We start from the raw sequence: 25822 nt of genomic DNA, 5'->3' as shown, positions 1-25822 counted from the left end.
GCTCTTCTCAGTACCTGAAAGGAAACCCCTTCTCCCACCTCCTCACACGAAATCCCACTCATCCTTCAAGGCCTATTCAAATGTGGTGTGTTTCATGAATTCATTAACTCATTAATTATCATTAATTAATAATAAAAATATTAATTGAGCAATCACTATGAGTTAAGCTTCATGCCAGGTGCTAGGGATAGAAAGGTGAATAAAACAGCCCCTGCCTTTAAGTAGCTCACAGGGCAGCAGGGAGACAGGACCCAAAAGCCCATGAGCACCACGTGTGTGGTAAGTGGTCGTAATATTGAAGTAAGCAGGTTTCCAAGAGGGCACCAGACTGGACAGCCAGCTAGTGCCACCTGGGAGAGGCCAGGCCCAAGCTGAGCCTGGAGGAGGAACAAGAATTAGCCTGTGAACGCAGGAGGGTGGTTCGCATGGAGAGGAAGGCTGCGGGAGGAGCGCCTGCGGTGTGCTCCCCAGGCCGCATTCCGTCTTTCTCTTAGGCTACATGATCCAAAGTAATTATTTATTTATGTCATTATCCCTCTCCAATTTTTCTCCTTCATCCCCAGGAATATGAGACCTTTAAAGTTGGTGTTTATGTTGTGCTCATTCTTGTATCCCCAGGATTTCCCACAAAATAGATACTCAATAAATTCTTACTTAAGAGATTGTTTGGTCTTCAACTCATACGCCAAAGTAATAGACTAAAAGGCATGTGTCTCAAAGGTCCCGATGTATTTTTCTGCCGTTTCCAGGTAGATCTTTAACATCCTCCTATACAACTATGTCTAAATTCCTGATATTGTTTTATACTTTCCAAAAAGGTGACTCTAGTAACATACTAGACTGAAAGCTCCTTGAGGATATGGCAGGAACTGGCTCTTGTTCACTGCTGTTTCCCTAGGTTCCAGTAAAGCACTTGTAGAATTTCAATTAATAAAATATGATAAATTAATGAACGATTGAATGAATTGATTGAAAGAGTGAACATAGCTCTTGCTTATTTTCATGCACCAGCATGACACACTGATGTATGCTTTACAATGTTGCAACTACTGAATATCTCCCTGTAGGTTGAGAACGTCTCTAGTTAAATTTAACGTTGGACTGACAGTAAGCCAGGGCTTCTACTGCAGAAAGCAGAAAGCCTATTTCCAAAAGCTTAGAAGCAAAATATACATTAAAACCAACATTTCTACTTTTGGGAAAAGTAAATCCTTTCAGTTCAGTGGAGTGATTATACAGGAACAAGGTGACCCAATCAATCTCTGGCCCTTCCATTCTATTTTCAGATACCTTGATTATGTAGAAATTTGTTTGTGTCAGAGCTAGGAATAAATGAGAACATTAAAGTGGACTATTATTTGGCAAATATGGACATCATTTGTTGCAAACAAAAGACAAGATGATAAAAAGTCTGAATTGGACGCCATTGTTAATTCTTTTCTAAACACAAAGGAGAGCAGAGGGGTCACTTTCTGAAGACCATGAGAAAAAAACCTATTTTACAAACAGGCCTTCTCTTAGCACTACTAGACAGAATGATCCCTTACATGAAAAAAATCAGACCCCAAGATGCATAACTAATATGCTACCTTTTTGCCACCATACCCACAGTACATTAATTTCATTTAAAATGCACTGACCATACAGGATAAATTGATTTCACTTTATATGGGTTTGACAGCCATGTTTATTGTGCAGTGAAATGTAGTGTAGCTTCCAGCTGACAATATCCATCAACACAGGGCAATATGCTGACTGCTGGGCCAGATGAAGGCATACATTACTCTGGAAGTGAAACACTCATTCAGATATGACAGTGTCTTCTCCTGAGGATCACCACGGTAATTTATGATGCCCTCGGTGCCATTACTTTAGAACTGACATGGATTCAGCAATTTATATACTTGCATGCATACACATAAAAGAAGACGGGCTTGTGAAGAGTGTCATATGCAAAAACATTTCAATATTATTCTAAGTTAACTACTGTGCCACAGGTGATTAACTTTTGAGGTCTGCTCTTACTGTCATAAGTTTCTCTCCACCTCTAGTCACACCAAATGGTCAGTTTCTATTTATTTATTTATTCATTTAAAAAATATTTTTTCATTGTAAATAAGATGTTTTAATCTCCTACAGGCTAATAGAGATCATGGTAGATTTTTAGATTCTGGTTTTGGTAGATGTTAATTCCATACCAATCGATTCTTGCAGATATGTCCACACAGCCCCACCTCTCTTCCCTCTCAGTCCACTCCACGGTCTTAGTATATCCTTCCCACTCTTTTCTATCTTTACTGAACTTTCCCTTTTTCCAGGGGAACGGGCTCAGGTTCCACCCCACCAACTGCCCTCCACTGACCTGGTCCCTTTCTTCCAGAGTCCGTATTGTCTACATGGCACTGACACTGCATTAATTACACAGCAGGTTTCTAGGATGCACAAGAAATGCTCTCATGAAATAATAAAGTCAAGCTTAGTATGTAGTATAAAAATACAAATTAAGAAGGGAAAATAGAAATGTTCCAGGTCATTCAGGCACACATCTCCTTTTTCTTGCTCCTTCTTTTCTCTTCTAAGAGGAGTTAATTGAAAAAAGAATGGGGGCATCCTGAGGAAAACTAGGAATGTGCTGTCAATGAACCAAGATTTGGAAAGAAGAAGAGACTTATCCAGGGAGATCAATTAAGCTGGATGTGATATCTGATCAGAGTCAGAATTTTAAGAAAGTATTAAGAGGCCACAAAACAAAAGACGATTTAGGAGTCCTTTAATTTTCCCAAATTTTGCTTTATGCAACGAAATAGTTAGAGAATTATTGTTGCAGCAGTAGAAATACATACAACTTGGTGTGTATATTTAAATTAAGAAATTTAAAAATGGAGATTGAATATTATGAAAGCTCTTATAAACAGATGAGGAAAATTTTATAGAATGCTATGAAATTGTTTTCAAAAGGCATGCTATTATTCTGAATACTTGAAGCCTAAAATCCACTTTCTGTTCTAATTAATTTTAAAATCTACATATCATGCGTGGCTTCATTCATTTTTGAAAATAATATTTAGTTTTTGGGTTTCTTTTAAAGCCACTTTATCCTAAAATAGCCAATGCTCTGTGTCAATCCAGAGCTGTCCTAGGGAATGTCTCACAATCCTATGAGGCAGCTTCTTTTACTTTTAATAGCAGAGGAATCAATTGTGAGTTCACTGTTCATGACATATCCTCTCATAGAAAGCAGTTGGAAGAAGACTAGAACCAGAGGTATGTGCCTGAAGACCACTGCTTTCCCGCTGACCTGAGAGTCTTTAATTACCTGAAAAAAAAATCCTAAATGACAATTACTGAAAGCCCAGGGGGTCAACAGAACCCTGCACTGGTCACCTGTGCTCCAAGAATTCTTGCTCTCTCCAGCTTCACCGAGGGGGCTGGACTGATTAATTCATCTTTCATCTCCTATATTATGGTTTTGTAAAGGCAAACTTTCAGTAAGAAAAAGAAAGATAGTGTATGGGGAGAAAATAGAAATTGCAAAGGCAAAGGCCTCCTTAGAAATCTGTGATTTAAATGATTTAAAGAGAAGAAAGTTGAGTTTTTCCAGGTGGGTCCAGTCTAACCAACATAGCCTGTGGCAATGGTCCTAAACTAATCCTAGAGAGGCCCCTTCCTGGGTAAATTCCAAGAGTTATGTGAGTGAATGAGTAAGTGTTTGCTGTGTGTTTTTGTATATATAATGTTCTCACCGAAGAGGAACTCTAGCCAATTCTATAATGTACCTAGGAATCATTTATCTATGCATTAATTTAGCAAACACTTCTGACACATTTTAGGTGTACCCAGCATTGTGATTGAGTATACAAAGAATAATAATACGTGGGCATTGTTCTTAAGGAATTTGGTTCAGTGAGGGAAACAGACACATAAAGAGAAAACTACAAAGCAGTAAAGCACTAACAAAGGTAATTTTAAAATACTATGCCAGAAGTAAGCTCTTAATGTTATTGGAATGGACAGAGATGAATATGAGGAAGGCTTCAGAGAGGAAGTGGTGCTTGAAAGCATCTCAAAGGAAGAGTAAAAATTTACCAGTAGGTGTGAGTGTGAAAGCCTTCCCGGCTGCAGAATCAGTATGAACAAAAGCACAGAGTTTTAGCAAAAGCACAGTAGGTTTTAGGGAATAGAAAGAAGCTGGCTATGGCTTGGACTTACAGAAAAAAAGTAGAAAAATTACTAAAAGATGAAATTAGAAAAGTAAGTGGGGGCCATATTGCTAAATACCCTTGAATGCCAAGCGAAGAAGTCTTTCAGGTAATTAAGCATGGGAGTGACATGAACAAATGTGTTCTAGAAGAGGTTAAAATGGAAACTTAATGGGAAATTACCAGTGAATAGTCTCAGTGATTACTAGTGAATTGATAATAAAGACTAGAGAAAAATAAAATGAATAAATATCTCCTCACAAACCCATTACAATTTACATTTTGTTAGCCACAATGTGATATATACAAAATGTTGGCACAAAAGATTCTCTTCAGGGATCTAGTCCTGGTAATGGCAGAACAGCTTATATCAGACTAACCCTTGAGCAGATAATAATTATAAACTCTGGAAAAAAATATGAAAAAGAAACCACTTGAAGTCACTTGAGATCTACCAAAATTAAGAAGAAATTGGAGAGGATTCAATCCTACAAAAAAAGGAACTTCACTGGGTGAGATGCCTGCTTTCATAGCTTCTCCATGAAGATACTCTTGTCTGCCTGGCCAGAGTTTCTGCAATTTATAACCCACAATGTACAATACATAATAAAAAATTACTAATAGTTCAGACAACCAGTAAAATGTGACCTAGAAACAAGCAAACAAAAAAAGATCAACACAGTGATTCCACCACTGGGATTATACCCTAAGAATCCCAAAACATTGATTCAAAAGAACCTATGCACCCCAATGTTCATAGCAGCATTAATTACAACAGCCAACTGCTGAAAACAGCCTAATTGCCATCATTGGATCAAAAAACTGCGGTACATTTACACAATGGAATACTATGCAGCAGAAAGAAAGAAGGAGCTCCTACCCTTCACAACGGCATGGATAAAACTGGAGAATATTATGCCAAGTGAGATAAGCCAGGCAGCAAAAGACAAATACCATATTTTCTCACCTGTAAGTGAAACCTAATGAACAAAACAAACAACTGAGTAAAATAGAGCCAGAGGCATGGAAACAAGAAACACACTGACAGGAACTGATGGGGAGGGGGAAAGGAGAGAGAGATAAGGAAGGAAAGAAGGGGAAGGGACTAGTTAAAGAATAAGTATAAATGACCCATGAACATGAACAGCAGGGTAGAGATTGACTGTAGGGACAGGGCCAGGGGAGAGAAATGGGACAAGTGGGACAACTGCAATAGAACAACAGAAAAAAAGGTCAACAGGAGAAACTGAGATGACGCAGATAGTGTAGTGAGCAGACAAGAGCTATAAAGAAATCATTATAAATATGTTCAAGGACATAAATGAAAAGATTGTCAAAATAAATGCATAGAAATAGGAAAGCTCAGCAAAAAAAAATAAAAGAAAAAATGGAAATTCTAGAACCAAAAAGTATATTTGATATGAAAATTCACTAAAGAGACTTCACAGATTTTGGAGTGCAGATAAAGGGTCAGTGAACTTGATGATACATCAAATAGTCTCAAAAACATTTAAGAAAAAGCTGAAAAAGTAAACAGAGATTCAACAGTATGTAGAACAATATTAAGTGTCCTAAAATGTGTGTAACTAAAGTTGCAGAAAAAGAGAAAGAATCATAACTAAAAATATTTGAAGAAGCACTGGCTGAAAATTACCTGAATTGGGTGATATAGATAATAAAATTGTTTGCATAGAAAATCCTAAGGAATCTACAAAATAATTACTAAAGTTTTTAAGTGAATTCAGTGATATTGCTGAATACAATAAAAAATACAAAAATCAATTATATTTCTATATACTAACATCAAAAGTGAGAAAATATTTTAACGTTTATTCAATAGCATCAGAAAATAAAATGCTTAGGAATAAATTTAACCAAAAAATTGTGTAAGACCTGTGTGCTAAAAATAATACAACATTTTGAGTTAAATTAAAGGTCTGTGTAAATGGAGGAAGTGCACCATAGCTCAGAAGACTCAATATTGTTAAGATGTCAATTCTTTACATTTTTATTTATAGATTCAACCCAATCCCCGTAGAAATTCTGAAAAGGCTTCTTCAATAAATTAACAAGTTGATTTTAAAATTTATGTAAAAATAAAGTGGTAAGGACAGCCACAACCCCCTTAAATGGAGTTTATGAATTCAAACTACCTTATTTCAAGACTTACAGTAAAAAAAGTACTTTATGACATTTTAAAAACCAGAGTAAAGCATAAATAAATAGACCAGTGAAGCAGAATAGAGTCCAGAATTAAACCCTCACATATATGGTCAACTTTTAGTAAAGACCTAGCGTATTACAGCGGGAAATGATAGTCTTTTAAACAAATAGTGCTAGAAAAAGTGGATAAATATGTGGAAAGAGTAAACCTTGATCTCTTATCACAGGCTACACTCAACATTTAATTGGAGATGAACCATAGCAAAACCAAAAGCAGCAACTATAACACTCCTTGTGGAATACATAGACCTTGTGTGACCTTGGAATGAGCAAAGATTTTTAGATATGATGTATAAAGCACTAAGTAGACAAGCAAAGTGACAAATTAAATTTTATCAAAATTAAGACTCTGCTCAACAAAAGTCATTGTTAAGGAAATAAAATGTCAAAGCACAGACTGGAAAAAATATTCACAATGCACATATCTAACAAGATCTTGTATCAAGAATATATAAAGAGCTTCACAAAAACAAAAGCAAAAACAAAAAAGTAAACAATCTAATTTAAAAATGGGTAAAAGACTTGAACAAAGATTTTATAAAAGAAGAGACAGTTGTGACCAAGGAACACATGAAATGGAAATACATATCATTAGTAATCAGGAAAATGCAATTTAAAACAACAATGATATATCACTTCTCGCCTGCTAAAATGGCTTACTACATTAAATATTGGCAGGTATATGGAGCAACTGGAATTCTAATATATTGGTGGTAGAAGTGTAAACTGGCATAACCATTTTGGAAAACAGCTTGGCAGTTTATTATAAAGTAAATATACCCAGCAATTCTACTCCTAGATATTCACCCAAACAAATGAAAACCTTTTTTTCCCACAAATAGATTTATATAAGAACATCATAGTAGTTTTATTCATAAGAGAAAATAACTAAATAAACAAATTGTAGTAGTTAACAAAGATATCACTATTCAAAATAAAACTGCTTTAACTCTTAGTTTTTTTTAAACATAGAATTAAAGAATGAAAATGAAACAGAAAACCAACCAAACAAACAAAAGCGATCTTTTGGGGAAGGCTCTTCTCTCTGTGGACCCGAATATGTGGCATTTTCAGGACACTGTGAACTCAAAAAGATGATCTTTTCTTCCAAAAAGAAATATTGAAAAGGGCAAAATGGCTTACAGGTATTAATGAAAAGAGATATGAATATATACCATTGGGTTGCTTAACAATCACAGTATTTTAGACTACTTCAGTCTCTCAGCAGAATGCTTGATTCTTCTCCTGTGGATTTTGGAAAAAGTTAGATACATCTGATAGACCCTTATTTGGGTTAATAGATAATAAATAATAATGCGTGCATCAGAAACAAAAATGTACATGATGAAGGAATTTTAGAAAGGGGCATCAACAATTAGGAAAGAAAGGTATTAATATTCCACAGGTCAGATTTTTTCACCAGGTTTAACCTACCAAATCTATATTAATATTGCAAAGGCCTAATGCGCTCTGTTGTAGACATAGCTGATGGCTGCCTGCCTGTCTACGATTACGGAAGTTCTGCAAACTTCCCATTCCTGCCCACTGTCAGACTGTGAATTTACTTTCATTATAAGAAGCCTGCTTGGAATTCAAATTTGATTTCTGCTTGTTAAAAAACCAAAACCAAACTAAACAAAACAATTAATGTGGCTATCCTAGTGATTAACTTGACAGAAAAATACATTTCATGTCTGAGCAAGAGGCTTAATCATTAGGGAAATGATGTGTTCATCTTCTGAGAAGAAGGGATGCCAGGGGCGAAAAGTATGGTTTGTTCTCTATGCTGTTTATAGAAGACTAACTAAATAAGTTAGCAAAGAATGATCTACTGACAGATGTCATGATTTAAAGAAGGCAAATGCAAAATATGGGTGGCATAGCACTTCTCATCCAGAGGTTGGTGAAAGAATAGACACCACTGTGCAGAAGCAAAAGATGAATTACCTACGACTTTGATTAAGGTATTAATTCTTCATTCATCCAAGGTAGGGGAAAGCCATGGCAAATTTTCACTTTCCTGTTTTTACTTTAAGGTTCTTTAATTTCACTAAAAACAAATATCCTCCTTACCTCAATTATTGAACTTATCTATGCCAAGAAATTTACTGAATAAACTAGATAGATGATAGATAGATATGATAGGATAGAGAGAGAGAGAGAGAGAGAGAGAGAGAGAGAGAGAGAGAGATGGATGGATGACAGACAGGCAGAAAGATAGAATATACATTTAAAAAATTCCATTGGGCACTTTAGAAACAGACGAGCCACTAATCAGAGTACCAAAGTAATTCTTTAAAGAGCAATTTACTTTTTTGACTATACTAAACCAGAGATCAGTTTACAAGATGTAATTTTGTGTTACATGCCATTGAGTCGGCTGTGACTCCTGGCAACCCTTATGAACGAGTGGTATGCACAATGTCCTGTTCTTAACAGCCCTGCTCAGCTCCTGTAGACTCCTGTCTACGGCTTCTTTTATGGAGTCGATCCCTCTCATATTTGGTCTTCCTTTTTTCCTGCTGCTTTCTGTTTTTTTCCCAGCATTGTTGTCTTTTCCAAAGAACCCTGCCCAAAGTAGAACAGCTTCAGTTTTATCATTTTTTTACATTTAGTAATACTTACAGAGTGTTTTCAGTGAATACATTATCTTCTTAATCCTCTTGGTAATCCACTGAAATGGGTAGGAGGGTAGATATATTTGTCCCATTTTATAAGTGAAGAAACCAAGGCTCAGAGAGTTGTGTCCCCTTTCTTGGAAATGACCAGTTGCTAATACACTATGACTAAGAAGCAGAGCAACATCTAGAACCTAGGTCTAACTTTCAATCTGGTGCATTTCCCCTACACCAAAGCTACGCCAGTCACTCTTTAGTGATCTGAAATAAGCCTGAATTTCAAAGCCCACTGCTCCTTGGAACATTGCTTTCCCCCTGTAAGGATATTTCCCTGCAGAGCTAAGCACATTAGAGGAGCCCATTACCAGTTATGAAGTTCATGCCACTATCTAATTGGTCACTGAAATACTGCCCCACCAAAGATGCAAGAGCATGCAAAGAAAGCATTAAGGACTAAAATTATAGCAGGAATCAAAATGATACTAAATGAATGCATTCCTTGGTTGCAGGATTATGAGCAAGTGCTATTGTGGATAAGGCTTCTATTTTTTCCTATTGGAAACTCCATTCTCTTAAAAGATCAACAAGAAGAACCAAAAGGGAATTCCCTAAGGTCAGCTCTAAGGAAACATAAACCTCTAATTCAATAACTCTGCTACTGCTCTGAAAAAAGGGCTTTATTATTGCAACATCCATATGGAGCCAATTGGACATTAATGACTAATCAATCCCTCCCCTTTCTATTCTACTAAAGTGTCACAAACCATGTTTAGATTAGCCCATTTCCTGCTTAGGATTGCTCAAGATGTCTTTTGTTCTTTCAGGACCAGCCTGATGGAGGCAGCTTAAACAAACACACGACCAGAGTGGCGCAGGAGTTATAAAGTGCCATATGTGAATGAACAAAGGGGCTATACTAAAGCCTTTTGTGGTATTTGTTAATGTTTTTCATCTGAGCTTAAAAAGGCTTAATGACTTTGTGGTGAGCTGATGCATGTGGCTCGTGGCTTTGCAAAATGAAGGAAATTCTAACCAGTGATATACCAGTCTGTATTTTCAAGAGCCTTCAGTTTTGGTGCCCATGTTTACTTTTTTTTTTTTTAATTCTCAAGTTATATGTGCTTTACACAGATAGCTAAACAGAGCCCTTTATATTGTTTCAACACTTGGCTCCAAGGCTGACTGGGATAACTTATGTGATTCTTTATTTTAATGATCTGAAAGTAACAGAGAATATCAAATAGTCCACTTACTATCTATTTGGTGTTTGTATGCACACGAGGAAGGCTTACAAGCTGTTGAACCAGGCAAAAAGTCATCATTTACGTTTGAACCAGAGACTATTGTGGATGAAATAAGACAATAATAGGTCTGGCTTCCTAAGTTTTCAGAGAACCAGGCTCAGATTCAAGTCGATTCCCGTGGAGAACACAGAGGCTGGTGAAAAGCTGGTAGACTAAATAATTCATGTTGCTCAGCAGCTTCTGGATTCATCCAGTTCAATATACTACCATAGACTCTACATGAAATTAAGAAACACAATCCAAGATGAAGCAAATCTCAGCATTCGTTAACAAAGATGCCACTAAACCCCTCCTCTTGTTTCCGTCCTTATCACTTGATTGCCTTGGCCTCACTGTCTCTGCTGGACTGACTAGCCTTTTAGCTGATGGTCTAACTTCCAATTTTGAGTCCCCAGTCCCCGCTTAAATAGTTCTTTCTAATTTTAACCATCGTGATCCATCACAAATGTAATTCTGACAAAACCACTCCTATGTTTAAGTCTTCAATGGCTCCCTAATGCCCAAAAGATAAAGTCCAAACTCCTTAGTATGGTATACAAAGCTCTCTATGATCTGCTCTCCACCTAAGTCTCCAGTTCCATCCCTGATATTCCACTTGCAATTTTTCTTTTTGCTTTATAATGCTGAACTACTTCTAGTTCTCCATACATGTTATTTGGTATTAAGAATTCATGCTTTCCCCTTTCCTGAAATTTCCTGTCCACCTTGCAATCATTCATTCATAGACTCATGACAGGAATCATTTTTTCCAGGCAGATTTACTGAGTTTGTCAGGTTGGGCTAAGTATTTTAGGCTCCCACAGCACCCTATGCCTTACCTATGCTTTAAGCTTTACTATAGTTTATCCAAATTACCAATTGAATGCACCTACCTTCTTCACTAGACTGTGGATCCCAAAGGGGCAGAGACTGCATTGTGTCTTAATCATAACTGCTTCCCCTGGGTCTGGTACACAAGCTGACAGAAGGTAAGTATTCAAATGTCACAGTAGGGAGCAAAGGGCTTGTTTGACAGTAAAAACTTTAGAGAGAGACTCAGATGCCTACGTGTTACATTAGAACTTAGAACTTGGGAATTTCTAAAATCAGATTTTGTATGAATCCTATTTTATTTCCTATATTCTGGTAAGTACCTTGCCAGCTTGAGCCCTTTGTAAAATAAACATGGTGTTGATGGGAAATTGTACCCACAGTTGCTTGGGATTCAGCGATCATTGGTTCTAATCTTCTTTTATTGACTTGCTATACTGCTCAATTCTGAAATCCCAGCCTTCTTAATTCTGGGGAAGCCTTGAAGGGATGGTAAGGCAACTCTGAGCTTTTTCAGAACTGTTAAATCTTAAAGTTATAGTAATGCTGTAAGGTGGGTGTAAATATAAACAAACTGAAGCATGTATCGAAACAGGCATGTGATGGGGCCTTCCCTCATTAGCAGAGTCATGAAATGGATGAAACATGTTCATAAAATTAGAAAACTTTAATGTAAGAAGAATATTAAAGACCATCTAATCCATATTCCTGAAACCAAGGACCTGAAATTGGCCAAGTCTCACAGTTAATAAATGGCAAAATCACATGAACTCAAATGTAACTATCCCCGAAGTTTCACACTTGCCATCAAAATAAATTTTTAAAATGGTCAACCGAAGTGTTTCAATGGCATCCAGACTTAGCTTTAAACACTTTGATCAAAATCAATTTAACTGGTCTCTTTTCTTCATTTCATTTGTTCTAGGGAGTTTGCCTTTTATTAAAATGTGAGATGCAGATCATGGGTGCAGTAGAAACCAATTTTTTATTATGTTAGGGATATGGAAATAGACAATATTAGAAGGCGATGGCTCAAGGATTTGGGGTAATCCACTCAATTTTATGGTCCACCAAAATTTTTTGCCCCGAGAATCTGGTTAAAGTATTTGAAAGGTACCTAATATTTCTATAGCTTGAAAGAGTAAAAAAAAATTTTTAAATTCCTACTTCTCATTAATTTTTCTACTTTTTAATGGAAGTCAAAAGGGAAAACTACTTCAACAAAGGCAATCAACTCCCTCTACACATCTTGGAGAAAAATGGGAGTCAGTGTGGCTCAGCTGCTATGCAGTTACACAGATTTGGGTTTGAATGGTAGATTTGATATTTCCTAAGTAACCTTGGGTAAATTATTTCCCTCCTCTAAAGTGTAGTTTTATCTACTTATAAAAGAGAGCTAATATTTCTACTTGGCAAAATCCTTGTGAGGATTAAATGGAAATGTAAATTTCCTAACCTAGTGATTAGAACCCAGTAGCCACTCACTAAACAGTAACTGCCCTTTGAAATAGTAGCATTAGCAATGGCAAGAGAAGTAGTAGAATGTCTAGTCCAGTACCAAGGACATAGCAGGTGGTTAACTTACACATATTTGCTCCCTTTCTAGTCTTTCTAAACATACCTGTGTGATGTTCCCTACACTGTACCATCCAGTTCATTAGGTTAAGGATAAAATAAACCCATAAGTTAGCTGGAAAGTGCAATTTACTACCCAATAGAGCCTCTTTTCTTCCAAAGAGCTAAAAATACATTTCAAAAGGGTCCCTATGATATAGAACTAAAATGCAGTGAAAATGCATGAGACCCAACCAAGGAAGACCATCTCACATCTCCCCACTTCCCACATATAAGACCCGTAACCAGACTCTGTATGCTGCTCAGTCTAAGCCGAGAGAGAGAGAGAGAGAGAGAGAGAGAGAGAGAGAGAGAGAGAGAGAGAGAACTATTATCTTGTAAATTCATGGATCAGCTTTTTATGAAGGACTCATTGAAATAACAAAGGATTAGAGTGATTGACTATGAGACAGGAACGAATGAAAGGCAATGAAGTTTTAGGGATTATTGACAGTTGTTTTTTTCCTTTCTCCCCTAGTAACTGTTCTGTGACTCTGCAGCATGGATTAGCATTATCCTCTCTCATTTTGTCCCATGCAGGATAAACCTCCCCAGTGAAAAGTGAGCTTATATTAAAAGCAACATGAATTGATTTCTCTACCTTGAAAGTATACATACCTATGTGTATACACATACACACACACACACACACACACACACACACACACACACACGAGGCCTACCCAGAAGGTATCCAGCCATGTAATATGAAAAATACAGGTGTTTATTAAAGAATATATAAGAAATATTGTACATAGGACAATGGTGCCTCGGCATCCTTCAGGTAGGTACCCTGGGACCTCACACAATTCTTCCAATCACCACCAAGCTACCCTGTCGTATTTTCTTGACTCCTATTGACAGTCTGATATCTTTTCCCTTTCAAAACTGATTTTAGTTTTGGGGAAAGCCAGGAGTCACAGGGCACAAAATCTAGGCTGTAGGGGGGCTGAGTCGCCTGTGTAATTTGATGTTTCACCAAAAAACTCTGCATGAGACATGATGCGTGAGCAGGCACATTGTGGTGATGAAGCTGCCAATCACCAGTTGCCCATAACTTTGGAACCTCTGAATCATCTAAATAGTTTCCGTGGAGAGATATTTAAGCTTAACACAATATCTGCTACAGATTCATTGCTCTACTCGCTCAGTCATTTCTAATGTGATGGCCACACAGTACACATGCTCACTCAACAAAGTCTACTGCCCCCACTGACTAGTACAGTGAAGTCGGCATTGTTCACACATGTGCATACCAGTCCATTCTCCTTATGCCAGGTTACATTGATATGGTGCAAACCATTCTCTTTATATTAACAATGGCTGGACTTTTTCCAGACAGACCTCATATATATCTATATAGATATAGATATAGATACACATATAGATAGATATAGATATACCAGTAAGCTGAAATTTGTATTTTAGTATAAATTTGGCAAAATATATTCAAATTTTTATGAAATGCTTCTGTCCATATTAAGTTTTAGTTCTGGGTTACTTTTAGAGCTCTCTCCTAAATTCAATAGTCTATGGTATAATGCAAATGCTAATGGATTCTTGACTTTTTGGAATAAGTAGGCACTGTTATCAAAACTTGAAAAGAAAGGGGGAAAAGGTTGGTCTCAAATCCAATCCTAACCTTAATCAGAGAGAATTTAAAGAGCACTTCAAATTGGCATGAAGTTCTTTAAATCCTACCAACCTAAGAGGTTGGGCTGAATTCCATCACCTGCACATGGGAAGTGAAGGGGTTCTTGCTGCCAAGAGAAGAGGATTCTGGGACAGGGAAATAGACAAGGTCCATATTCCAAAAGGTATACAGTCAGTCCAAACATGGAGGTAGGCCGCTATCCACTGGGCGTTATTCTAATGTGTTGATATGTGAAGCAGATATGCAAACTCCTAAGGAAGCATGGACCAATTTTACATTCCCACTGGGAACACATGTTGGCTGCTCTCGTCTTAGGTCTAATGTTCATGGTAGATAGTGTTAATCTTTTAGCTCCCAGCTGGTGTAGCAAGATTGGGATGTACATCTGTGTGATTTAGCAATGGCATAGACAAGCATTTCTTCTCCAGGGTAGAGAATATTCAGTAAGAAAAATAGATGAAAGAGAGAAAGTGTGTGTGTTGGTTATATACACTGTCATTGACACCTCTTTAGAGAAAGCAGGCCAATGAAAAACCAGCTATTGGGTAGGGCTATGTTCCTCACTAAAGGGGAGTCTGGGTCTTTGATTAGGCTTTCTAGCTTAAGCACCTCCAACAAGCAGATTGAGTTCCATTTATGGAGTATTAGGGAATGGAGACATACAAGAATCTTGACATTTCATGCTCTTGCCCCATCAGGACTATCCATCAATTGGAGAGCTCAATGGAAATTGTTTTCTACCAACATTAAAAGTTATTTGGGAGCTTTTAAGACATAGCATATATATATCTTTAAGAGAAGTTTATTTGCTTGTTTAAGTGAGCTGCACTTTATATATAGTGCTGATATAAACTGGTGCACAGGATCCTCTAAAACTGTTTATATCCACAGTAAAATACATTTCTGTGATACTCATACAACAGAGTTAGTCTGGAGCCAAGGGCTTTGTGAACTCTGCTTACCTCCCAGCCTGCGTGGCTGTTACTCAGTCTTTGCCATGCTTTAGGCCTCCCTGGCTACCCACCCTAGCTCAGGCCCCCGCCCGCTTTGCCTACCCAGTGCTTGGCTTGGGGGCACTGTTTCAGGGAGTTATGGAGAGCCAGACCCATAAGCCCACTGCATAGTTCTGATTTACCTGGGTCCTTTCTTTCAGGGGTGTGTAATTTCCCACCTTTTATTCCTGGTATAGACTCTAGTACTTGGATACCTTCTTGGGCAAAAACATCTCACCCATGGTATATTTCTATATTAATTTCATTTATTTTTAAAAAATGGTGTGATCCCTAATTGATACTTGTTACATTCTAACTGACTTAAAGGTAAATGATTTCCATTACTTGGAAATAAAATAAGAGTGTTAAAAAAGACTGTCAACTAGAAATCACTTAGGCCAAATTCCTCACCCACAGATCAGAAAACTCAGGAAAAGAAAGTGACTTGCTTAGGGTGAGCTGACTAGAATTTAAGTTTCCTAGTCGTTGAGCAAATATCTGAAAAGATGTCATGTGGAAACATGGTAAGTCCAATTATGTTGGAATCCAGAAGTCAGCCTAGAAGCAATGGGTAGAAGTGACAAGGAAGCAGAAGCAAATTTGAGCTAAAATAACAAGGAATTAATAATTAGAATTGGAATGAGTGTCTCAAGAAGTAGTCAGTTTTTTGTCACTAGACTATTAGAAGCATTTAAACAGAAGTAAGATGAACACTTGTCAGGAATATAAGAAGAGATATCTTGGCTGGAATTAAAAATTTGATGATCTCTCCTTTATTGAGAATATAAGTGATGCAATGGGAAGCACTGTATTCAGATGGGCTTGAGCCAATAATGACTTTTACATTCCAAAGTATAAGTAGTTGTAGCCTTTAAATCCCACCCTAGATTATACTGCAGCTCACAGCCGCTGCCTGGAATGAGCCATGTATCATCGAGTCAATCTCCCTTTTCTACTAAGAGTAAGGATCCAGGGAAGGCAAAGGGAGTGAAAAAAGCTTCAAAGAGTTCCCCCAGTACGGATCAAAGGGTAAGCAGGATTTGTAAGAGAAGACATTCATATTAAAAAGTGCATTTCTTTAAAAAAATAAAAGAGGAAAAGTTGCAGTCTCTGTTATTTGTCTATAAACAGAGAGCTAAAGTTGACAATAACAAAGTTATTCTGAAATATAAAACTTAGAAGCAATAAGAAGTTCATATATATATGTGTATATATATATATATATATACATATACATATATATATATTTCTCAAGCTTTCAGAAGGGTTAAGGCTATCTTGGCTGGGATCCAACTCACAAATTCAGTACAAATCTATAAAACCCTTCTAAGCAAATCTGGGAATCTGAGAGAAACAGTTCTAAAAGTGGCTATTCTTGGTACACATATCCATTTCCATTCAACTCAATGCAAGTTTTCAATACGTGGAGGACAGCCATCATTACACTTCCAACCCAGGATCCGAAAGCCTGGCCAATGACAGTCCTGTTCAGAGCTCAGCCCTTTCAGAGCTCACACGGCACTATTTCTATCAGAATGAGGTGCAGCCTCCCCCTGAGGCTGGGACATGATCACTGAATTTGAGAATTAAAGTAGGAGTTACGAGAACATTTTCTTACCCAAACTGTTCTGCTAAACAAAACAAAACAAAACAAAACAAAACAAAACAAAACAATATCCTTCTAGAGACCCCAGGTATGAGAGAGGGGAAAAAAAAACAAGATGGAAAGGCTATAAAAAGAAGGTAAGCCACAATTAATGCTGCTGGGGGTAGAGCAGAAGAGAAAGGGGAGGGGGGCCCTATCTGGGAAAGGTATTTGAGAAATGCTACTGAAGCGATCGTCTCATCAACAAAAAGAAAAGATCAAGGGGCTTGAAAATCTGATTCAGCAAGTAGTTCATATATACTCTTGAAGGTATTGATCTCCTCTTTTATTTCTCTGAAAAAAAAAAACTACATGGAAATTATCGTGGAAAGACCATCTTTCTTATAAAAACAATACTCTGTGTTTTATGAAGATCCTAGGAGCAGTCTTAGATTTGGAAGGGACCTCAGACATAGTAGAATTCAAAATACTTCTTTTAAAAGAAAAAACCTTAAACCCAGAGGAATTAGTCCCTTGTTTGCCATCATTTAGCAAAACAGCTTTAGTCCAAATCTCCCAACAACCAGACCAGAGTGTTCTCTTATTGTGCTTTGCAACCTTGAAATTAGGAGAGTTGGGATAAGAATTGCACTCCTGCCTGAGGAGAACAAGGAGAGGAGCAATGCCACGTGAAAAGTCCATAAAAACTTAAACAGCTGTTTGTCATTCCTAATACATGGCGACAGACTCAACTAATCGAGTCCTCTCTTCCCTACATGTCCCATTTAAGAGCTAGCAAACTGCATGTGTTCAACACATAGGAAGCCTTCAACTGCTTCAAGCATAGCAAGACCTTAAACGTGTTTCCTAAGTCCCCAGCACCAATGAATTTGTAGTTTTATAAATATCATGGTAAACAAGAAATGCTGTCTTGTCATATTCAAGCCAAATAACAGCTGGACTTTAAAAATAAAATTTTGAAGGCATTTGCCTTTTATATTTTTAAGTTCTGTTTTCCTGGCTTATCGTTTTGTCATTTGATTTTGATGAGTGGCTAATACACATGCACAGCTGCCTGTTTTGGTGACCTTTCCCTCGCTGCTTCCACACTCAGAGCCATGGAGCAGGTCTACGAGTTGCTTACTAAGTGATATCGGCATTTTCATGACTGGCAGACATTTTCCAGGAAAGCCCGGCTGGAATGGGGCCTGATCTCCTAGGCTGATTTTACGTTTAGTCACCTCACAAGCCCCACAGGAAGATGGGGTAAAAGTGGAGGGAGGGCATAGCTTTGTAAGATTGCCGTCTGCATTATTCACAATAGCCAAGACGTGGAAAGGTCGTAAGTGTACATTGACAGATGAATGGATAAAGAAAGTATGCTATAGATACAGCAGAATGTTATTCATTTATGAAAAAGGAAATCCTGCCATTTCCAACAACGTGATGGACCTTGAAGGCTTTATGTTACGTCAAATGAGTTAGGCAGGAAAAGATAAATACTGTGTGATCTCACTTAGAGTTGGAATCAAAAAAAGGCCAAACTGAAAAGAAACAGAGAGTAGAATGGTAGTTGCCAGGGGCTGGGGGGTGGGGAAAGTGGATGGATGTTGGTCAAAGGGTACAAACTTCCAGCTGTAAGATGAATAACCTCCGGAGACCTGATGTACGACATGATGACTGTAGTTAACAACACTGTATTATCCATATGAAAATTGATAAAGGAGTAGATCTTAAATTTTCTTGCCAAAACAAAAAAGATAATTGTGTGAGGTGATAGCTGTGCTGACTAACTGTATTGTGGTAATCATTTTCCAATATATACATATACAAAATTATCACATTATAGACCTTAAATTTATATAATGTTACATATCAATTAGGTTCAGCTCAATAAAGCTGAAAATTAAAAAAAAAAAAAAAACCTTCTGTTTGAAAGCCAGAGGAAACATGAACATGATCATGTAGGGACTGTGAAGGGATAAGGTCCCGGCTGGAGCCCCCGAACTCTCCTGCTATTTGAGCTTCCCTACATAGCTCTCAAGGAGTCTTGATCCTTTTCGTACTTTTCTCAATGATGACTAGGTTTGTCTGCCTGCCTGTATGTATGCATTTGCCTTTAAATTGTCTGCCTTCCTTCACTAGATTTTCGACTCCAAGAGGTGAGGAGCATATCTGTTTTGCTTCCTCTGGTTTATCCAGTGTCTAGTTTGGGGACTGGGATACAGTAGGCACTCCAGATATAACTGTGTATGTGTCTGCTTGCTTGTTTGCTTGCTTGCTTGCTTTTTAGGATGACAAACTGATAGAAGGAGTTTATTAATTTTTTTAGTTATTCTTTCACTTTAGTCCCTTCTTACTCCTCCTGCAAAGGGAAAGGAGCAAAGTGGAGCAAGTATTATGAGTACCTGTTATCCGCCCTGACTTTAATAGGAACTGTAACTCCAGCAGGATTTGCAATCAGCTCACATTTGAACAGGCGCCAGGAAATACCCTGAAGTCAGCAGAAGGCTGCTCCCCATCCCCGCAGCCGCAGTCGCAGTCCTCACAAAGCACTGCGCTGCTCTTGGTATTAAAGCACGTAACTTGACTCCATTCATGAACTCACAGTCCCCCAAAAGCACATGAGGTCTCAATGGCAACTCTGGGCAAGCTGCTGAAGGGAGGTTTGCACAGGTTCCTTAAGCTCCTGGGCCACGATGGCCCTTCTACAATTACACTCATCAGGCATTGCCGCCATGTGCAACAGAGTAACAGGAGAGCTGTGTATAGCATGACTTGCTATATTTAGGGGAGAGGAAATGGGCCATTCTGAGGAAGGTCACAAGAAGTTAGTTCAAAAAAGTGAAGGCATCACACATTTATCTGTATGTGCAGGGCGTGCAGTACAGCACAGTACTTAAGAGCTTAGGGACCGGAGCCAGGCTGCCTGGGATCAGCTCTCAGCTCTGAGCTTGTTAGCTGTGTGACCTGGGGCAAGTTACTTCGTTACTCTCAGCCTTCATGTTCTCATCTCTAAAATGGACAAATAATAATGCCTTCTTTACAGAGTTGTATGATGTTTGAATTAAAACACGTGTGTTTAAAAAAAAAAACTTAGCCCATTCTCTGGCATATAAGTGCTTGATAAATCTTTGCCCCCACCTCCCCCCCCCCAAAAAAAATAACCAGAAAATTGGTTTGCATCCAAACAACCTGGTATTAAGTGGAATTTCCAAAGATATTTCTATACAACATTTTTCTATCATTAGTTTTTTCATTTCTTCCTTTCATAATAGTTAATAACTGTGGCCACAATCTTTAACTTACCCAGAACATAGTATCAACTAGATTATTAGTATTGCTAAGAAGTAACTTACTATATTTATACCCATTATACAGGTAAAAAAAAAACCAAGTGAAGAAGGATATATAACAGAATAAGAAAACTCTGTTAAAACAAGGGTAAAGATACAACTCTGTAACTCTTGATCTATTGAAAAAAATGACCAAACTGAGTACTTTAAAGTGATGAAAATATTATTTCATTGTGTATGGTCAAAGATTTAATTACTGTAGAGTATAATCTTCCAACCAAATTGAGATGGGCCAGACCTGAATATTGGTTCCCTAGGCCAAGGTACCTCAATCTTCACTAGAGAAAACCCTGTACTCCTAAGTGCCTATAAAAATGTGATTGTCAATGTACTCTTGTTGCTCATTTTTTATAGAAGACAGTATATTTCTACTTTTGAGTCCTCTTTATCCCTTCCTCCCTCTTCCTCTTCCTCTTTTCCTCTCTACCCCGGACCCCATCCCCCATGCGCAAATACATATATACCAATCAGGGTTTGTTTTAATATCTGCTCCCCGGAGTTATTATTAAACATCGGTCTCTCCTCCTGGTATGAGAAATCTGCCTCCTGGAAACACTGAAGTGCTCCCAAATCTCATACCCTCCCCAGCTCTTAGTGCTTGTGCCAGGGATTTCCAAACTGCCTGGGATGGCCCTCAGCTATCACTAGAAGCTATGCTGCTTCAGATGCTGCTATGAAATGTCTTCATGTGTTTTCAAGGGATTAGGTCCTGGAAGAAATACTGCCAGTAAAAAGGATAATAGAAAGATTCTTGCCCTGAAGCTAAAGAAGGACTTTAGCTGGGACCCACCATAGGTGAAGTATTGTGTTACTCTAAAGAGAACAAATTAATCTTCCCTGTCTGTTGGGAGGGATTCTGCCAAAGGAACAATGGGAAGACAGGTCCCTACTCTGTGATGACACAGTAAATAACAGGCAACATCACTACTGAAGTGCTGACTGGACCCATAAATTGTACCCCGCCTCTGGGGAGCAATTTCTGCTGATTTGCTGCTTGTGCCTTTAAAGCAAACAAACAGAAAGGGAAGAGGAGTGGGCAGGCATTGATAGAGCTGTGGGTAAACACGCAGAGAGAGAAGCTAGTCTTTCCATTCAGACTTTCCAAAAGGCTGAGTGATACAATGGTTAGCGCCCAGACCCAGGCTGGGTCTTACCCAAGCCACTAGTAATCTTATGCTAGATCTGCTCAAACCGTTGTTTAGTTCCCAAAATGGTTTGATAGTACCTGGAGAATCACTTGATTTGGGATTTAAAAATTCTCCTTTGTATGTCTTTTCTTTTCTTTTCTTTTTTTTTTACAAGAATGCAGTGAAGTGATTGAAACAGAATTCTGGTGTTCATTGGAATGGAGAGGTCCTTTTATTTGAAGACTAAAATGGCACCTTGAGGTACTTGGATTGCTGTGTGCAGTAATATAGGACCTTGCTGCATCTCCAAGTCTCAACTGTAGTATGTAATGAAGATGAACATTTCCTCCACTTTGCCAAAAAAGTGCCTGGTCTCCCAAGAAAGGCCATAAAGATCCTGTATCTAACTCTGAGCACCTTCAGAAACACCCTGAGTAGCAGAAAAGAGCTGTGGAAAAGCCACTCACCCTCTGCATCTTCTGGCCGAGTAAGATCGATGACACCTGGGCCCAGCTTTCCATCTTCACTTGACTTTCCTGTTAACTGGGGCCCCAAATTCTCAAAGCGTGTTCTTTCCTAGAGGGAAGAATAATTAGAGGCTTATTCTAGCTTCCCAAGCAGCCATTTTTCCCTTGCAGTTTCTATTTTGCTTAATGGGCAAAACTTGGATTTACAAACATCATTTCTGTTCATCTTGGGCTCAGAGGATCTTTCAGGAAGACTCCACTGAAGCCTATTGTAGCGCTGACAGCGCTGACAGGTTCTGAACCACAGGACCTGTAGGGAAAGGAACCTGCGACGGGAAACCTGCCAGCGCTGCGCTGTGCATCTTCTCTCTGCTGGATTTGCTCCAGCCATTGAAAAGGAGTGCAACTGAGTAGTTTGAACCAAAAGTGCAAAACCTGAAAGAATGGTTCCCATTAAAATATACATACTGCTATATAATGGGAGAGGCATGTTCCCACTTAGAGATCATAATTTGCACTGATATTCCTGGGAAAATACAAATTGGGATTTTATGCAAGAGGATTTCAAAAACAAATGTTTCAAAGCAGGCAGACTAGACGATGGCATCAACACTATTCTTTTGCCTAGGAGTTTCAACTGTAACTTCCTGGGACATGAAAAGGGGGACATTACTCCTAGCCAGCCATTGGAGTGAAGAAAGTTAAATACTCCTGCCACCCCTGGAGGGAAACCCAAAGATGTTTTACTTGTTAACTGGTTCTTCTGGAAGCAGGAGTCTGAACCACCACAGTGAATTCACCCTCCGCAGCACTTTGGGTCGGTAGCAGAGGGCTCACTGACCAGCGTTAACACGGTGCTCTCGTCTGCGGACACACGGTGCGTGTCCCCTTCTGGCCTCTACTCTCCCGACTCAAACTTGGCTTTGTGTCGTGCTCCTGAATGAATGAAACCTTGTTGTTCATTACTATGAGACAATATTAAATGTCATGTCAGCTTGAATTTACAGACATGAAATAGCAGCTTGCAGCTCTGGGAATGGTTTCTGCATGTTATACTGAATGCATTATGCAGGAGGAGAGTGCTGATTGCTGTTCAGTCTATTGTTCAATGACCTAGTTTTGTACTGAGCATGTTCAGCATCAGACTGAAACACTCTGAGTGTTCTTTTCTGTAAGATGTTTAGAAACTTGGAAATATTCTTAAGGAGCAAACATACAATTACTTGATGGAGGCTGTGTCTCATTTGTACAGTCTCACTACGTTGTGCTTTCTAATATGATTATTTTTGAATATCATTATATTTCTATAATTAATTCCCATCAGTTAAATTGTGCAGGAAGTCTTCCAGTTCCCCTTCATCATGGAATATGTTGAAATCTGTGTTGGACGAAAACACAGCATAAACCTTGCTTTAATCTAGCACCATTTCTATGAAAGATTTGCAACAAAATTATAATCATGGATTTCCCCAATAGGGTAATACCAACTAGTTACTATGTGGGGAAACCTCTGAAATACGACACTTATAAAAAACAGAGTGGAAATAAAAAGCAAATTAGGTATGGTTCCCCAATATCTTCTTATGGGGAAACAGTGCTGCACAAGAACAAATTAACCCAGATGCAGGCCACAACAAAGAGCAACCACAAGCCATGCGGGAGTTTCACACATTGTCGGAGGGAGGACAGCTGCTTTTAATCAGCCATTTTCTATTTCTGAAGTAGCACTTTTGGTTGTCCTGATGTAAAGAAAAAGAATTAAAGTAAAGATAAGTAGTACCAGGGAAAGCAAAATATTCAACCTTTGTTTTATCACATTGTTTCGCATTTCAAATATTTGCATGTGAATGCTTTCCTTGTGTTACATGCAAAAGGAGTTTTGATGTGACACCTGCAATCTTCTTGGAAGAACAACCTTGAACTGTTTTTTCATGGGGGAAAAACAACTTTCTCTAAAAATCAACAGACCATGCTACCTATCAATATGCATATTTCAAGTATCTTTCTAGTCATTCTCTTTGATTTTACCGGAAAATATTCTCCATAAAATAAATAAATAAATACATAAATAAAGTTCCTGAAAGAATATCAATATTTTGACAAGAAAAGAGAAGAGGGAAAATTACATGTCGTGGTTTGTAAAATCCTAAGACAACAAAGCTTACAGGATGATAATATCTTTTCTTTTATAAAAAAATGAAGTGCACTCGTAATTCAGTAGTACCAGCTTGTTTTTAATCATAACAAAAAAAAACATTCAGAACATTTAACAACACATTCATGGTGTCTCTGAAGTCATAAATTTTTCTGACTTCATTGAAAAAAAATTCTCCTGTAGAGATACTTTCCTTATAAAATATCAATATTTTGCCAGAGTAAAAGTCAAGGAAGAATATTCTATGAAACACATGTTAAATAGGCAGAAACTAAATCAATGATAAAAAATTGTTTTGGGAAGTGGGCTGCATTTTATATTTGGTAATATTAAGCACCTGTGCTTGAGATTAAAATTGGACCCTGCAAAGCCATACCCTTTCATATAAATTTCTACCTAGTCTCCCAGAAGACTTCCTTCTTTTCTTCAAAGAATAGCTCAGAATATTTATTTGCCAGCCGCATAACCATAAGATAAGAGGGCCTGATGCCTACAAGTTAGCTCTGGGCAGCTGAGCTAAGCAACGATTTTACTAGTGAGGTTGAACATGAGCCTAGTAAATACAGGATGTAGACATGGGCACAGAGAGAAGCTCAAGGATACTTTAGTTCTAAGAGGCTTCAACTTCTAGCTCTTAAGTGCCAATGGGTATATCCCTATATGGAACAAATATAGGCCGTGGGTGGCAAGTTCTTAACTCCAAATTTTTCTGTGCACCTGAAGCAGCTCTCACAACATACATAGCTCCCAGGTTAAGATATTTTGGAGGTACAAGCAAAACACCTCAGTGTTAACTTAATCTCAACCCCCCAAGAAAATTCCCCAGTCTTCATGTTGACAGCAAAATGCGCATTTTACAAGCAACGATGTGATCAGACACTTACACAATGTCAGTCACAAACATGCAGGCAACATAAAAGTTATTGAAAAAAATTAAAGTCAGCTCTGCTGTAGGACTGTTGGCTAAGTGCTTTGAAATTATGATGTATGAGTAGATGCTGCATATTAAATAAAGATATTAAATGATAAAGCCCTCTTTAGTGAGAGCTGATGAATGTTAAATGTTACAAGCCCCAAGACCAAGGCATCCGTCATCTTCACATATTATCGGAGCCAATGACGGGGCAGCCTCACTGATGACAGATAGACTGCCACGTTATTATCCCTGTTCCAGAGTCACTGAACAAACCGTTCAACTCCTCTGGCATTATTTTCAACTTTGCATTAATTTAGCAACTTTGCCCTGCCTACCATGGCAAGATTGATCCATTTTGCCTTTGCATCAGGGAAGAGAGAGAATGGATTTGGGGTAACTAAAAGAACAGAGGTTTGTTTCCATCTAGGGAAAAAAATCAACTTCCTCTTACTGGCAACGAACGTAAAATTGTGATATGGGGAAAGAACAGCAATGAAACAGTAAGCACACAATAATGGCTTTTCTTTGCACTTAGATAAAAGCTGAATTTTTGATGTGCACAGTATATTTTAATAAAATTTTATATACTATGTTTTATACACTTATTGGCTATTCCATAATAATGTGTGTGCTAACAGTAAAATTGCTCTTAAATTTATGTGTGTTATTTATACGTTCCCACGTAACAATGCTTTTTGTTGTAAAAAATATTCTGTTTATTAATGTAACTTTACAACCACTGCATCCGAGATCCGTGGTAAATTAATGACATTTTTATTATTTTATAGTGTCATTAAATTTT

General features: G+C 38.0%; 1 protein-coding gene across 25 annotated transcripts in view; it reads right to left on the bottom strand.

Annotated features, from left to right (window-relative positions):
• SOX6 (SRY-box transcription factor 6) overlaps positions 1 to 25822 on the bottom strand; it is a 606402-nt gene that overhangs the window by 18672 nt on the left and 561908 nt on the right. For all 25 annotated transcript variants that reach the window (XM_054586042.1, XM_054586045.1, XM_054586046.1 and 22 more), the window contains one exon: positions 21950 to 22058. In XM_054586042.1, coding sequence (XP_054442017.1) covers positions 21950 to 22058 — 109 coding nt within the window. The remainder of the gene's footprint in view (positions 1 to 21949; positions 22059 to 25822) is intronic.

This window comes from Pteronotus mesoamericanus, unplaced genomic scaffold (assembly GCF_021234165.1).
Source record: "Pteronotus mesoamericanus isolate MK-2021 breed Mesoamerican mustached bat unplaced genomic scaffold, CSHL_Meso_final contig_90, whole genome shotgun sequence".
In the NCBI taxonomy this organism is placed as follows: domain Eukaryota; kingdom Metazoa; phylum Chordata; class Mammalia; order Chiroptera; family Mormoopidae; genus Pteronotus; species Pteronotus mesoamericanus.
Note: the sequence above shows the minus strand (reverse complement) of the source record. Positions and strands in the feature narration are given on the sequence as shown.